At 42.9% G+C, this 14,012-nt stretch overlaps 1 protein-coding gene across 3 annotated transcripts in view; it reads left to right on the top strand.

Moving 5' to 3' along the window:
- LOC110513917 overlaps positions 1-4,045 on the top strand; it is a 97,660-nt gene extending 93,615 nt beyond the window's left edge. For 2 of the 3 annotated variants that reach the window (XM_036951305.1, XM_036951303.1), the window contains exons 19-21: positions 116-203; positions 468-537; positions 1,460-4,045. In XM_036951305.1, coding sequence (XP_036807200.1) covers positions 116-203; positions 468-537; positions 1,460-2,185 — 884 coding nt within the window. In that variant the 3' untranslated portion in view covers positions 2,186-4,045. The remainder of the gene's footprint in view (positions 1-115; positions 204-467; positions 538-1,459) is intronic. The other variant, XM_036951304.1, reaches the window with a different exon arrangement.
- The last annotated feature ends 9,967 nt before the right edge of the window (positions 4,046-14,012 follow it).

The raw sequence follows: 14,012 nt of genomic DNA, 5'->3' as shown, positions 1-14,012 counted from the left end.
TCCTAATCTGAAGCACTGTTATATGACCCATATGGAATGGAGTAATATGGCATATGGAATGGAGTAATATGGCATACGGAATGATCTAGATGTGTGCTGTCTTTGTCCCTTACAGATAAGCTGCTGGCTCTGCTTTTGGTGACCGGTGTTGGGGTCATGTTGTTGCTAGTCATCGGCTTTGGAATTATCCTACAGGGCAAGAGGTAGGGAAACACACACACGTAAACAACGATGTAAACAATTATGTAAACATCAAATGCATGTTTGATTTTTTTCAAAGACTTAAGATACAGTGTTTTATTCATCACATAAAGGATGTAAAGGAGATAAATGTGTGCAGGAGTGATCTTGTATTGATATATAAACCCTTCTATATTACAGACACATGCTGTATAGGCTGTAATATCATTAAATATAAATGTAGAAAGTGTATTGATGGTTCTCTCTGATCCCTGTCTTTGGTGTAGGATAAAAACATTCCTTCTGCCTCCAATTCCCAAACCACGCATCAGAGGCATCAATCCCCTGCTTCTGAAGGTAAATACACACACACACATACTCATGCACACACACACACACACACACGCACACACACACACACACACACACACACACACACACACACGCACGCGCAGACACACACACACACACGCACGCGCAGACACACACACACACACGCGCAGACACACACACACGCACACACACACAGACAGACAGACAGACAGACAGACAGACAGACAGACAGACAGACAGACACACACACACCAGCCTGGTGACTTATAACAACTCACTGTTCACTCAAGCTTCACTGAGTTGTTTTTGTTTTTTTATCCATCAATCCCCTTCTTATCTTCTCTAACCCCTCCCCTTCCTATCCCCTATCTTCTCTAACCCCTCCCCTTCCTGTCTTCACTGTCCCCTCCCCTTCCTATCTTCTCTACCCCCTCCCCTTCCTATCTTCTCTGTCCCCTCCCCTTCCTATCTTCTCTGTCTCCTCCCCTTCCTATCTTCTCTATCCCCTCCCCTTCCTATCTTCTCTATCCCCTCCCCTTCCTATCTTCTCTATCCCCTCCCCTTCCTATCTTCTCTGTCCCCTCCCCTTCCTATCTTCTCTGTCCCCTCCCCTTCCTATCTTCTCTGTCCCCTCCCCTTCCTATCTTCTCTATCCCCTTCCCTTCCTATCTTCTCTATCCCCTCCCCTTCCTATCTTCTCTTTCCCCTCCCCTTCCTATCTTCTCTATCCCCTTCCCTTCCTATCTTCTCTATCCCCTCCCCTTCCTATCTTCTCTTTCCCCTCCCCTTCCTATCTTCTCTGTCTCCTCCCCTTCCTATCTTCTCTGTCCCCTCCCCTTCCTATCTTCTCTAACCCCTCCCCTTCCTATCTTCTCTATCCCCTCACCTTCCTTTCTCCTTTTTTCCTCCCTCCTTTTCATCTTTCTCCTCCTTCCTTCTCTCTCAGAAAGGGGGCTTTGATGAGATCAACCGTCATTTCATCTCCTTCCATGGCTATAAGCCCCCAAGCTACAGCGAGGAGGAGGTCTGGGACTCTGTCAGCATGGACAACAACCAGTCTCTCCAGGCTCCCCTGGGGATCCTAGCAGTCCGGAAGGAGGATTATGATATGGCCATCCACAGCCAACTACTGGTCCAGACCACCTCCAGCCACGCCCCTTATACCCCAGTCCCCGCCTCTTACACCCCAGTCCCCGCCCCTTACTGTCAGGCTCCAGTGGAAGCCTTCCCGACCCCGTGGGAATGGCCAACAGCAAACCCCGACCAGTCAGAGCTTCTGGTCTTCCCGGGCACTGACTACAGCATGATGGTGGATCCCACCCCTGTCCCGCCTCCGGACCAGCAGGCCCCACCCCCATCATCCACCCAGGGCTTCTACACGTGCGTGAACATGCTGGGTGACAACGGACAAGTGCATCTGGTGCCCTGCCTGCCCAACCACCTGAAACACAGCCCCTATGTACAGCTGGAGGAGGAGCTAGAGGAAGGAGGGCTGGAGAAGAGCAGCCAGTTAGATGACTACCTGGCTAAGAAGATGGAGGCAGTAGCCAACAGGAGTGCTCCGGGAGAGACAGTGGTAGAGACAGAGGTGGAGACAGAGAGTGTGGAGCAGAGTGAAGTGGCTGTGCCTTTACTGCCTGGAACCACTGGCACACAGGGCAACATGGTGTGACCAGTTAGCACACATACTCACTCACACACACACACACACACACACACACACACACACACACACACACACACACACACACACACACACACACACACACACACACACAGCAACAGGAATTACTCCAGGCTAAAATGAGGATGTTAACTCATGGATGGACCTTTTTATATACCTCCTTAATATACTAACATAATGATGTGTTTTTGTGAGTGCACCGGCCTGGGACATGAGTCCTTTGTGTCTACCCCCCCCCCCCCCCCCCCCTCCCTTGCCTGCCAAATGACAGTGACACTGCTGGACAGACACTGCTGCCACCTCTATCCACTGCTGATATGGCAGGGACCATGTTCTGACTACATTCTCTCTGCGGGGAATCAGAGATGCAGCATTTGACTGTGAGGTTTTCTTTCAGAGCAGAACCGAGGTCGGGATACAAGATGGATTCCTTTTGACGCAGAAAATCTGACAAGATGAAAAAAAAAAAAAAACTTGCAAAGTGTCTTGAACAATAACAATAGATTCTCTGTAGAACTACAACTGTTGTTGTGTGGACTGAGTCACTGAAAGGTCAATATACTCACCTGTTCTTCGGTCCAATCTTGTTAGATAATAATGCCTGCGAACTCTCTTGTTGTTGGATGTAGAATTAATGACCAACCACTCTGTGAAAGACGCTTCGATTTTTAACAGTCAGGTTTTAGGGCTCTGTGAACTCATTTAATTGGATTTAGGTGAAAAGTTTGACGAATGCAAGAATAGCAGTTGTACTTCACTGAGACCAGTCATAGCCGTTCTGAGGCCCTGGCAGAAGTTAGCCTGCATTTAGAGAACAGTGGAGCACACCAAAGATCTGAACACCCAGACCAAGAGAGCAGTACACTTATTCAAATATAAATGTATTTTTAGAGAGAAATGATTGTAATTATTAGAATGAATGAATTACAGAGGAAATACGTTAATATATCAAATGCACTATTGACGAGAAATATAACGAGGCAATGTTATAATAATAATAATGATAACAGTAAAGTACACTTAGAAAGTGAACTGTCTGGGTTCAATCTATGAACTAAATCCCAGATTTAACTGTATGCTTCATACTCAGGAACACAACCAAGCATACAGTAGGAAGTCAACCCAGTAAAGGTGCAGTCTACTTTCAGTCCCGTGTGACGGCACAACCAAGCATACACTCAAAACTTGTTTTCCTTTTCTTGAATTTTTGGTCAGAAATGAAACTACAGATTGCACTGTATTCAAAACAAGTGATGGTCATTTTTGGTAAAATTTATAATTTTCGGTCTGTAAAACAGCCTTCACTATGCAGTGCTACATGTGCTCTGACTATTAACTACATGCTGGATTTGAAAGCACTTATTTACCAGAACATAACACATGCAGCTCGCTCAGGGGAGAAGAGAGAGGGGGCTAAAGAAAAGAGCACTGTGATCATTTGATTGATTTTTACATAGAAAATGAGGCGACCAGACGAGTAGGGAGAAAACACATCTTCTGAAGTGGACAAACAATGGTTAAAGCGTCTAATGTTATGTACAGGAACAAGACATTTTCACCACACCCACATACTTGAGTAGATGTGTTTTTCACAGTGATTTCTTCATAAAATCTTTGACAAGCTTTCCTGGTGAATAGGAGGGCATGTGTGCTATTTAGACAATGGAGGCTTTTATAATGACAAAAGTAAGACGCTCCCAGATGCTAGGAAGATAACCTTGAAGGTGTGTGGATGGCAGTCTAATATTTTCAGAGGATTTTTACACTAAATATATGCATTGTTTTCTGAAAGAAACATGGAGAAACAAATAATATGCATCACCTGTGAAATAAACCACTCTCAGAGCATTTGAAATGTCGGGGTACAGTTTAATAACATCGGAAGCAGTTCATTAGCCATTTAACACACTGGATAACAATGATAACACACACAGTACGATATGATGCAACGAGTAGCTTAAAAACTTTGTACTAAAACACTGTGTTCCTATTACACTGGCCCTGTGGATGGATCTTGGTTAGTCTATTACACTGGCCCTGTGGATGGACCTTGGTTAGTCTGTTACACTGGCCCTGTGGATGGACCTTGGTTAGTCTGAAACAATGGCCCTGTGGATGGACCTTGGTTAGTCTGACACACTGGCCCTATGGATGGACCTTGGTTAGTCTGAAACACTGGCCCTGTGGATGGACCTTGGTTAGTCTGTTACACTGGCCCTGTGGATGGACCTTGGTTAGTCTGAAACACTGGCCCTGTGGATGGACCTTGGTTAGTCTGTTACACTGGCCCTGTGGATGGACCTTGGTTAGTCTGTTACACTGGCCCTGTGGATGGACCTTGGTTAGTCTGAAACACTGGCCCTGTGTATGGACCTTGGCTAGTCTGAAACACTGGCCCTGTGGATGGACCTTGGTTAGTCTGTTACACTGGCCCTGTGGATGGACCTTGGTTAGTCTGAAACACTGGCCCTGTGGATGGACCTTGGTTAGTCTGAAACACTGGCCCTGTGGATGGACCTTGGTTAGTCTGAAACACTGGCCCTGTGGATGGACCTTGGTTAGTCTGAAACACTGGCCCTGTGAATGGACCTTGGTCAGTCTGTTTTACGTGTTGGTAAATATTTAAGGTTTAAATTATGTTTTTAATGTCTCTCTCTTGGTTTTTCTCGCTCCCCCCCTCTCTATGAAGTCAGGTGGTTTCTCTACCATCAGTAGTCCTGTACAGTGCTTTTCTCTGTGTTGTCATACTGTTCTGTTCACTGTTGTACTCTGCTGTGCCGCTTCAAGTTTGTGCCTTGACTTGACTGTGTGGAACTCTCCTGTCCTTATAAGTGCTCACACTGGTAGACTGAAATTATATATTTTTCTAACGCGATAGACGCGATAGACAGACACACACACACACACACACACACACACACACACACACACACACACACACATAGACACACACACACACACACACACACACACACACACACACACACACACACACACACACACACAGACACAGACACAGACACAGACACAGACACACACACACACACACACACACACACACACACACACACACACACACACACACACACACACAGACACACGATAACACAGACAACAGCGGTATTTGTGAAGGCCATATAGGACACGTAGAAGCAGTCAGGTCAAATTGTTTCTGTTCTGTACATGGGATACGGTGGGGTGCGTGAGTTATGTTGTTTGTTTTGGAAGCTATGTCCCATGCTGCAAGATCTTTCCCATGCAGTGAATAAAGCCTACTGCTGACCTGTCTCCACTTCAGCCTCGTCCATTCTCCTGAACACTCTCACACACGGACACACCACTACCTCTGATCGACTCTGGCAGGAATTCCCTAGTAGCGAGTGTTGCACTTCACTGAAAGCTAAAATAACCATCATCTATCGCAGCTGGGATTCAAATATTTAAAGGGCAGATGCGATTCCACGTCATTATCCAATGAAAATGTCAGTGAAATGCCAACCTGTCGACAGAAAACTGTATGTGTGTCTGTGTGTCTCTCTCTGTATTTGTGTGTGTGTGCGTGTGTGTGTACTGTACTAGTCAAAAGTTTGGACACACCTACTCATTCAAGGGTGTTTCTTTATTTTTACTAATTTCTACATTGTAGAATAATAGACGTCAAAACTATGAAATAACACATATGGAATCATGTAGTAACCAAAAAAGTGTTAAACAAACCCAAATATATTTGAGATTCTACAAAGTAACCACCCTTTGCCTTGATGACAGCCTTGCACACTAGGCATTCTCTCAACCAGCTTCATGAGGTAGTCACCTGGAATGCATTTGGTCTCCGTGAGGTTGTGGCCCATCTGCGGTGGGCCTGGGATCCTTACTTGGGTATCTTCACAGATGGATCAAAGGATCCAGGCAGTGGGAGAGCAGGATTTGTTTCAGATATACTAGGGGAGGTGGCTGTCTGATGGAGTTTCAGTCTTCTCTGCTGAAATGCTAGCACTAGTGTGGACATTGGGATGGGTGGAAGAAGTGGGGCCTAAAAGAGTAATTTTGTGTTCAGACTCTGCTGCCAGCCTGGTTGCACTGAAAGAAGGGAAGTTAAAGGCACACCCAGACCTGATAATAGATATGTTGATGGTTCTTCATAGGGTGAGGCAGAAAGGGTGTAAAGTACAGAACCAAAGTTTGGACTCACCTACACACCTCATTCCAGGGTTTTTCTCTATTTGTGCTATTTTCTACATTATAGAATAATAGTGAACACATCAAAACTATGAAATAACACATATGGAATCATGTAGTAACCAAAAAAGTGATAAACAAATCAAAATATTTGTTTTAGATTTTAGATTCTTCAAAGTAGCCACCCTTTGCCTTGATGACAGCTGTGCATACTAAACAAATAAAAATATATTTTAGATTCTTCAAAGTAGCCACCCTTTGCCTTGATGACAGCTTTTCACACTCTTGGCATTCTCTCAACCAGCTTCATGAGTTAGTCACCTGGAATGCATTTCAATTAACAGGTGTGCCTTGTTAAATTTCTTTCCTTCTTAAAGCATTTGAGCCAATCAGTTGTGTTGGGACAAGGTAGGGGTGGTATACAGAAGACAGCCCTATTTGGTAAAAGACCAAGTCCAAATTATGGCAAGAACAGCTCAAATAAGCAAAGAAAAATTATAGTCTATCATTACTTTAAGACATGAAGGTCAGTCAATACGGAAAATATCAAGTTCAGTGCAGTCGCAAAATACATCAAGTGCTATGATGAGGACTGCCACAGGAATGGAAGACCTGCTGCAGAGGATAGATTCCTTAGAGTTACCAGCCTCAGAAAATGCAGCCAGAGAAGACTGTGAATCAGGCCTTCATGGTCGAATTGCTGCAAAGAAACCACTACTAAAGGACACCAAAAGGTGAAGAGACTTGCTTGGGCTAAGAAACACGAGCAATGGACATTAGACCGGTGGAAATTTGACATTTGGTCTGATGAATCCAAATTTGAGATTTTTGGTTCCAACCGCTGTCTTTGTGAGATGCAGAGTACACGTGTGGTTCTCACCGTAAAGCATGGTGAAGGAGGTGTGATAGTGTGGGGGTGCTTTGCAAGTGACACTGTCTGTGATTTATTTAGAATTCAAGGCACACTTAACCAGCATGGCTACCACAGCATTCTGCAGCGATATGCCATCCCATCTGGTTTGCGCTTACTGAGACTATAAGTTGTTTTTCAACAGGACAATAACCCAAACACACCTCCAGGCTGTGTAAAAGCTATTTGACCAAGACGGAGAGTGATGGAGTGCTGCATCAGATGACCTGGCCTCCACAATCACCCGACCACAACCCAATTGAGATGGTGTGAGATGAGTTGGACCGCAGAGTGAGGGACAAGCAGCCAACAAGTGCTCAGCATATGTGGGAACTCCTTCAAGACTGTTGGAAAAGGGGGTTCCGGTGACACAACTTAGGAATGGCTGCCTAGTTTTTCACACTGTTGGGTATTACCACCCCCCCCCCCCCCCCCCCCCCCCCCCCCCCCCCCTAAATTCAAGTACTTACTCTGAGCATTGTAATAACTTACGCAAAATGAAAAGGGGAAAATAGGAAAAGGTCGCGGAGCTACAGCAACAGCCCGTAACAAGACAGCAGAAGATATAATCGTTGATGAACCCGAGATGGCTAATGCCAGCGCAAATAAGATAGCAGCAGCAAAATAACCCTCATTTCGTGAGGTGATAAAGGAGGAATTGCGCGAGGCGCTCACAGGCTTACGAGAGGAACTTCGAGAAGATGTAAGAAAATAACTAAATGAGTTCAAGAAGGACATTAACCAGAAACTTGGAGAAAACAAAGAAGAACTTCACAGCATATCTACAAGAATGGGTGTTAGGAATTTTATGAATAATGACTAAACAATATCCCCATTTTAAATAGAACTGTAACTAAGTAAACTTATACTCTGTTTTATTATATCTGATTAACAATATGAATTCTTAAGTGAGGGATTGTGGAGCCTGAAACAGGGGGTAATTACATTAAATAAATACCATTCCAGCCAGGTTGGAGAGGATTGGAAGTGTTTTTTTTTAAGTAAGCAGAAAGGGTCATTAACCTATGGTTGAACCGACTCAACTTAGCTCTGGAATGTTCAGATAAGGCAGTATGTGTCTTCTTAGGTTTTCCATTAGCTGGAACTGTCTGCTGAATGGTGATGGATGAAAACTTCGGAAGGTTTATCTCGAATGAACTTTTGAACTTGGGAGAAAGAATACCTATGACGTCATATTTTGTATATAAACTGTTGTTCGTGGTTACATGGCAGTGCGCTCCGAGAATAAATACTATTATCTATTTTTGATAAGACTGGTCTCTGTCTATTTTATACAAATAAAAATCTTACAAATTCTCATAAAATAGACTAAGTGAATTCAATTAATGAAAACATATTGGAATAATGAAATTATACTAACAATGGGGGACGCAGAACAGCGCATTGGGGAAACAGACACATGGAACTCTGCAGTCAAGGAAATACTTGAACAATCACTGAAAAACCAACACGCACTACAGGCAAAAGTGACAGAACTCGAAGGTTTCTCACGTCGAAACAACATTAGACTTTATAATGTAGTAGAGGGTGCAGAAAAAGACTCTATGCCCAAATTCGTGGATGGTCGATTCAAAGACATACTTGAAGACGACACTGACGACACTGGGAATTGAGAGAGCACACCGAGGTCTTGCCCCAAACCCTCTCAGCAGCACCCCACCAAGACCCATAATAGTACGGTTCCTAAAATTCTCAGTCAAAGAGAAAGTCTTACATGCAACCTGGAAAAAGCCTGTTAGCTTCCAAGGCCATCGAGTGTTCTTTGATCATGACTAAGCAGGAGAGATACTGAAAAGAAGGAAAGATTACACCCCATTAAGAAAGCACTTAAAGAGATGGGTATACGCTTCCAAACACCATTCCCGGCAAAAATGCGGGTATTTCTGGAAAATGGCCCGGTTACATACAAGCATGCAGACGAGGCGGCTGAGGATCTGAAGTCGAGGGGCATCCCAGTGGAGTATACCACCAGGAGAAAGGCAACATCACCGGTGGAAAGACTCGAGCAGGCTCTCCTATGGATCGTTGTCGACAAGCAGAGTCATGGCGAAAGAGGGAAACCACCTCGGAGAGAGGACGTTCACATCCGAGAGAGACTCAGGCATTTCCAGGGGAAGGTGGAAGACGCTGAATCGGATTTAACCCGAATTAATAGTTACCGCGAGCTGTTAAGATGTTGGGTTGTTACGGTTGACATGGCAATAGGTATAATATCTCCCCTATTTTCCCCCCAATGCTGAACAAGGGTGAGTAGCCAAAAGTGTGTTCTTTATGAACACACTAAGTAGCATCACGTTAATAACATATATTTGAACTAAGGATTAATGACACATTGACAACGGGGCGACAGAAGGGCATATCGAGGGGAGGATTCATGATATGCACACATGACCGATATAGTTTTCACTTGTAATTAACCGATGTGTATAAGCGACGAAATAGGCACCCTTATTATTTTTGGTTCCACCAGGTCTTGTTTGTGACTACGTCACGCATTTTCATATCTGAGCGAGGGGCCCATCCTGCGGACAGGCTCATCCCCTCAAACCCCAGAGGCAAGCGACAGTCCTCTGACATGGGAGTCCAAATACCAAAATATTTTCCTACTTTGGTTTACTTTATTATCGTTCTTGATTTTTAGTTCATTTTTAGGCTCAAGATAAGCAGGCAGATATGGTGCACAGGTTTTTTTAATTTATATCGATGCATCATGGGGATGTATCGATTTAAGCTCATAATTTAAGCTCATAATAAGTCTCAATGTAAACGGACTGGGGAGTGACATCAAGAGAAGTAAGGTAATAGCAAAGATGAAACGGGAGAGAAGCGACATACTATTCTGGCAGGAAACTCACTTCTCCACACCTGAACACGAGAAACTAAAGAAAATGGGATATAGGAATACTTTTTTTCTTCTTACAAAATGGGTAGAAGGGGAGTTGCAATCTTGACACCAAATTCAGTTAATTTAGAGTTTATGTCAGAAATAAAAGACAAGGAGGGTAGATTTATACTTGTTAAATGTAAACTGGATAACAAGGAAGTTACATTTATTTAATGTAAACGTGCCCCCAGGGAGTGACATGGTCTTCTACAGGAAGGTGTTTGATTTAATTGCCACAGAAACCTCTGGCACTCTTATCTGTGGAGGGGATTTTAACACAATTTTAAACTCAAAATTGGACAGCACAAATCAAAATAGGAAAATGAGTCTAGTTGCTAAAAAGATCAATAGGATACTGCAGGATCTAGGACTGCTCGATGTATGGCGTGACACCCACGAGACCGATAAGGAATATACTTTTTACTCAGCCCGCCACACTGAATACTCCAGGTTAGACTACTTTTTCATGTACAGTGCAGATAGACACGGGCTTAAGGATTGTTGGATCAGGCAGAGCGACTTATCAGATCATAATAGAGTTTACCTTACCTTCACCTTGATAGCAAACCAAGAAATACTCTATGGAGACTTAATACGAGCATGCTAAATGATCCAGCATTCAAGGAATCAATAAAGTCAGAATTGAACATCTATCTGGAGAATAATTATAACGGGGAAGTATCTCCTGCTACATTGTGGGATGCAGCTGAGGCGGTTATTAGAGGAAAGATCATAGCCACATCATCTCTCAAGAAAATGATTAAAGCACAGAAACTGCTGAAATTACAGGAAACCCTGTTCTAAGAAACTTAGAACGATCTCACAGTCAATACAAAGACCCTTTTATATTATGAGAGATTCAAAAGGTAAAACAGGAAATTGACCAGATTTATAGAGAAGAAGTAGAGAAAAAGCTCAGGTTCCTGAAACAACGATATTATGAAGCAGGCTCAAAAGCAACCAAATTACTAGCATGGGGACTCAGGAAACAACAAGCACAGAATACCATTTTCAAAATAAAAGACCCCAAAACAAAGAAAATCACATGCAAATGAGATGAAATACAGAATGCATTTGAATCATATAACACAAATCTGTACAAGCAACCAGAGAAGGCAGATGCACAGACAATAGAGCAATTTTTTAACTCACTTGATCTCCCCTTAATTGGGGCAGAGCAACATGATGGACTACCTTTTGAAATATCCACCGAAGAAATTAATAAACAATATCTCAACTAAAAGTAAACAAGTCTCCAGGCCCTGGTGGCTTCCCTTCAGAATGGTTCAAGACCTTCAGAGAACAACTAACACCTCTACTTAAGGCCCTGATGGCTTCCCTTCAGAATGGTTCAAGACCTTCAGAGAACAACTAACACCTCTACTTAAGGCCCTGGTGGCTTCCCTTCAGAATGGTTCAAGACCTTCAGAGAACAACTAACACCTCTACTTAAGGCCCTGGTGGCTTCCCTTCAGAATGGTTCAAGACCTTCAGAGAACAACTAACACCTCTACTTAAGGCCCTGATGGCTTCCCTTCAGAATGGTTCAAGACCTTCAGAGAACAACTAACACCTCTACTTAAGGCCTGTTTTAACTGGACTCTGCGGGAGGGGGGTCTCCCACCGTCTTGGAGAGAGGCCATCATATCTGTAATCCCAAAAGAGGGTAAAGATAAGAAGGAATGCAGTTCATATAGACCTATCGCAATTCTTAACACGGATTATAAACTATATGCATCAATAGTAGCCAAAAGAATGGAGAACATAATCCCAGAATTGATTGATGGAGATCAAACTGGTTTCATACAAAATAGGCAGACACAGGACAATATAAGGAGAACACTAAATGTCATGGACCACATTACTCAGAATAAGACAAGTGCAATATGAATCAGTCTAGATGCAGAAAAAGCATTTGATTCAGTGGGATGGGATTACCTATTCCAAGTTATGGAAAGATTGGGTTTCAACAAAGAAGTGACACAGTGCATCAAAACACTATATTCGCGTCCGACCGCTAGAAAAAATTGACATTTGTCACGAACGATAAAATTAGAGCGAGGGGCAAGACGAGGCTGTAATCTTTCACCCACACTCTTCTCCTTGTACCTCGAACCATTAGCACAGGCAATAAGACAGGACCCAACTTTAGAGGGAATAACAATAAGAGGCAGTGAACATAAAATATGCATGTATGCTGATGACGTTCTGTTATTCCTTAAAGACCCAGGCTCAAGTGTACCTGGATTGATGGATGTTTTATAAACATTTGGAACATATTCATGGTATGTGCTTAACGTACACAAGATCCAAGCCTTAGTATATAATTATACCTCACAGGAAGAGCTGAAGAGGAGATATAACTTCCACTGGACCTCTTCATCCATGAAATATCTTGGAGTATATCTACCAAAAGATACACCCAAACTTTATTGCATGAATTACCATCACATCAACAAGAAAATATATGATGACCTGGACAGGTGGAATTCACTTCCCTTAGATCTTAGTAGTAGAATTGAAACAATCAAAATGAACATCCTGCTGAGGTTACTGTATTTGTTCCAATCACTGCCCATAGAAATCCTGCCTAAACAGTTGAGGTATAAACGGATATCAAGGTTTATCTGGAACAGGAAGAGACCAAGAACTAGATATGCAACATTACAATTACCAAACAACTGTGGGGGTATGGCCTTACCAAACCTAAAAGATGATTATGTGTCAGCCCATTGAGACCTCTGGTGTGTTGGCGCAATTCAGAATACGAATCCAAATGGAAAGACATGGAGACTACTCTGACAGAGATACCCATACAGTCAGTTTAGGGAAATAAGGACATGGTAATAAAAATATACAGTAGACAAAATCAGTGGATTCATTTCTCTCTGAAGAGATGGTTTAGGGTAGTTAAGCAAAATAATTTAGACAGAGAGATCAAACTGCTGAGTTGGCCCGCATACGACCCCAGCTTCATCCCTGCAACTCAGGACAGCAGATTTAAACAATGGACGCAGAAAGGCATCACATCATTCAGTACAATTATAAGGAATGGGGACCTAGATAACTTCCAGGACCTAAGTAAAAAACATGGCTTGGATAAACAAGATTTTTACAGATACCTACAAGTTCGACACTATTTCTCAAGGGAGATAAAAGTGACTGACCCTCGAGCACTTCCAAAATTAATCCAAGTATTCACTAACGCATACAACTTGGGGAGTAACAAAAAAACTCTAAAATCTCTACTTTGGTATTCAAACCTCAAAGAAACATTCTACTATAATAAAAATAAATGGGAGGAGGAACTTAAAATTGAAATAACTAATGAAACATGGTTGAACATATTAGAGACTCAACAAAGCTCCACCAACTCAAGGTCATGGAGAAAATTCTGTTGGAAGAATGTTATACGTTTCTTCATAACACCTAAACTGAAATCAGTTTGGAGAGAATGCGGCCTATCGAGGGTGGATCACTCTCATATCTTTTGGACTTGCCCCGCAATCGAAACCTACTGGGGAGAAATAAGATCTATCATTGGAAAAAATAATGGGATTTGACATAGAACAAACATTCATTTCTTTGTACTTGGGTGAAATACCTGATAACTTAAACAATAGAGAAAAGTACCTCTTGAAGGTCCTACTGGCAGCCAGTAAAAAGCCTATCACTACTAAATGGCTACAAAAAGACCCTCCCACAGTGACACAATGGATAGACTTTGTAGAAGAAATACACCACATGGAGCGTATGACCTTTGAACACAAGAGGAGAGAGGTCAGGAATACTGGGAAAATGTGTTTCGTACATGAAAAAGT

The sequence above is a fragment of the Oncorhynchus mykiss genome, chromosome 18, assembly GCF_013265735.2.
Source record: "Oncorhynchus mykiss isolate Arlee chromosome 18, USDA_OmykA_1.1, whole genome shotgun sequence".
Taxonomy (NCBI): Eukaryota; Metazoa; Chordata; class Actinopteri; order Salmoniformes; family Salmonidae; genus Oncorhynchus; species Oncorhynchus mykiss.
Note: the sequence above shows the minus strand (reverse complement) of the source record. Positions and strands in the feature narration are given on the sequence as shown.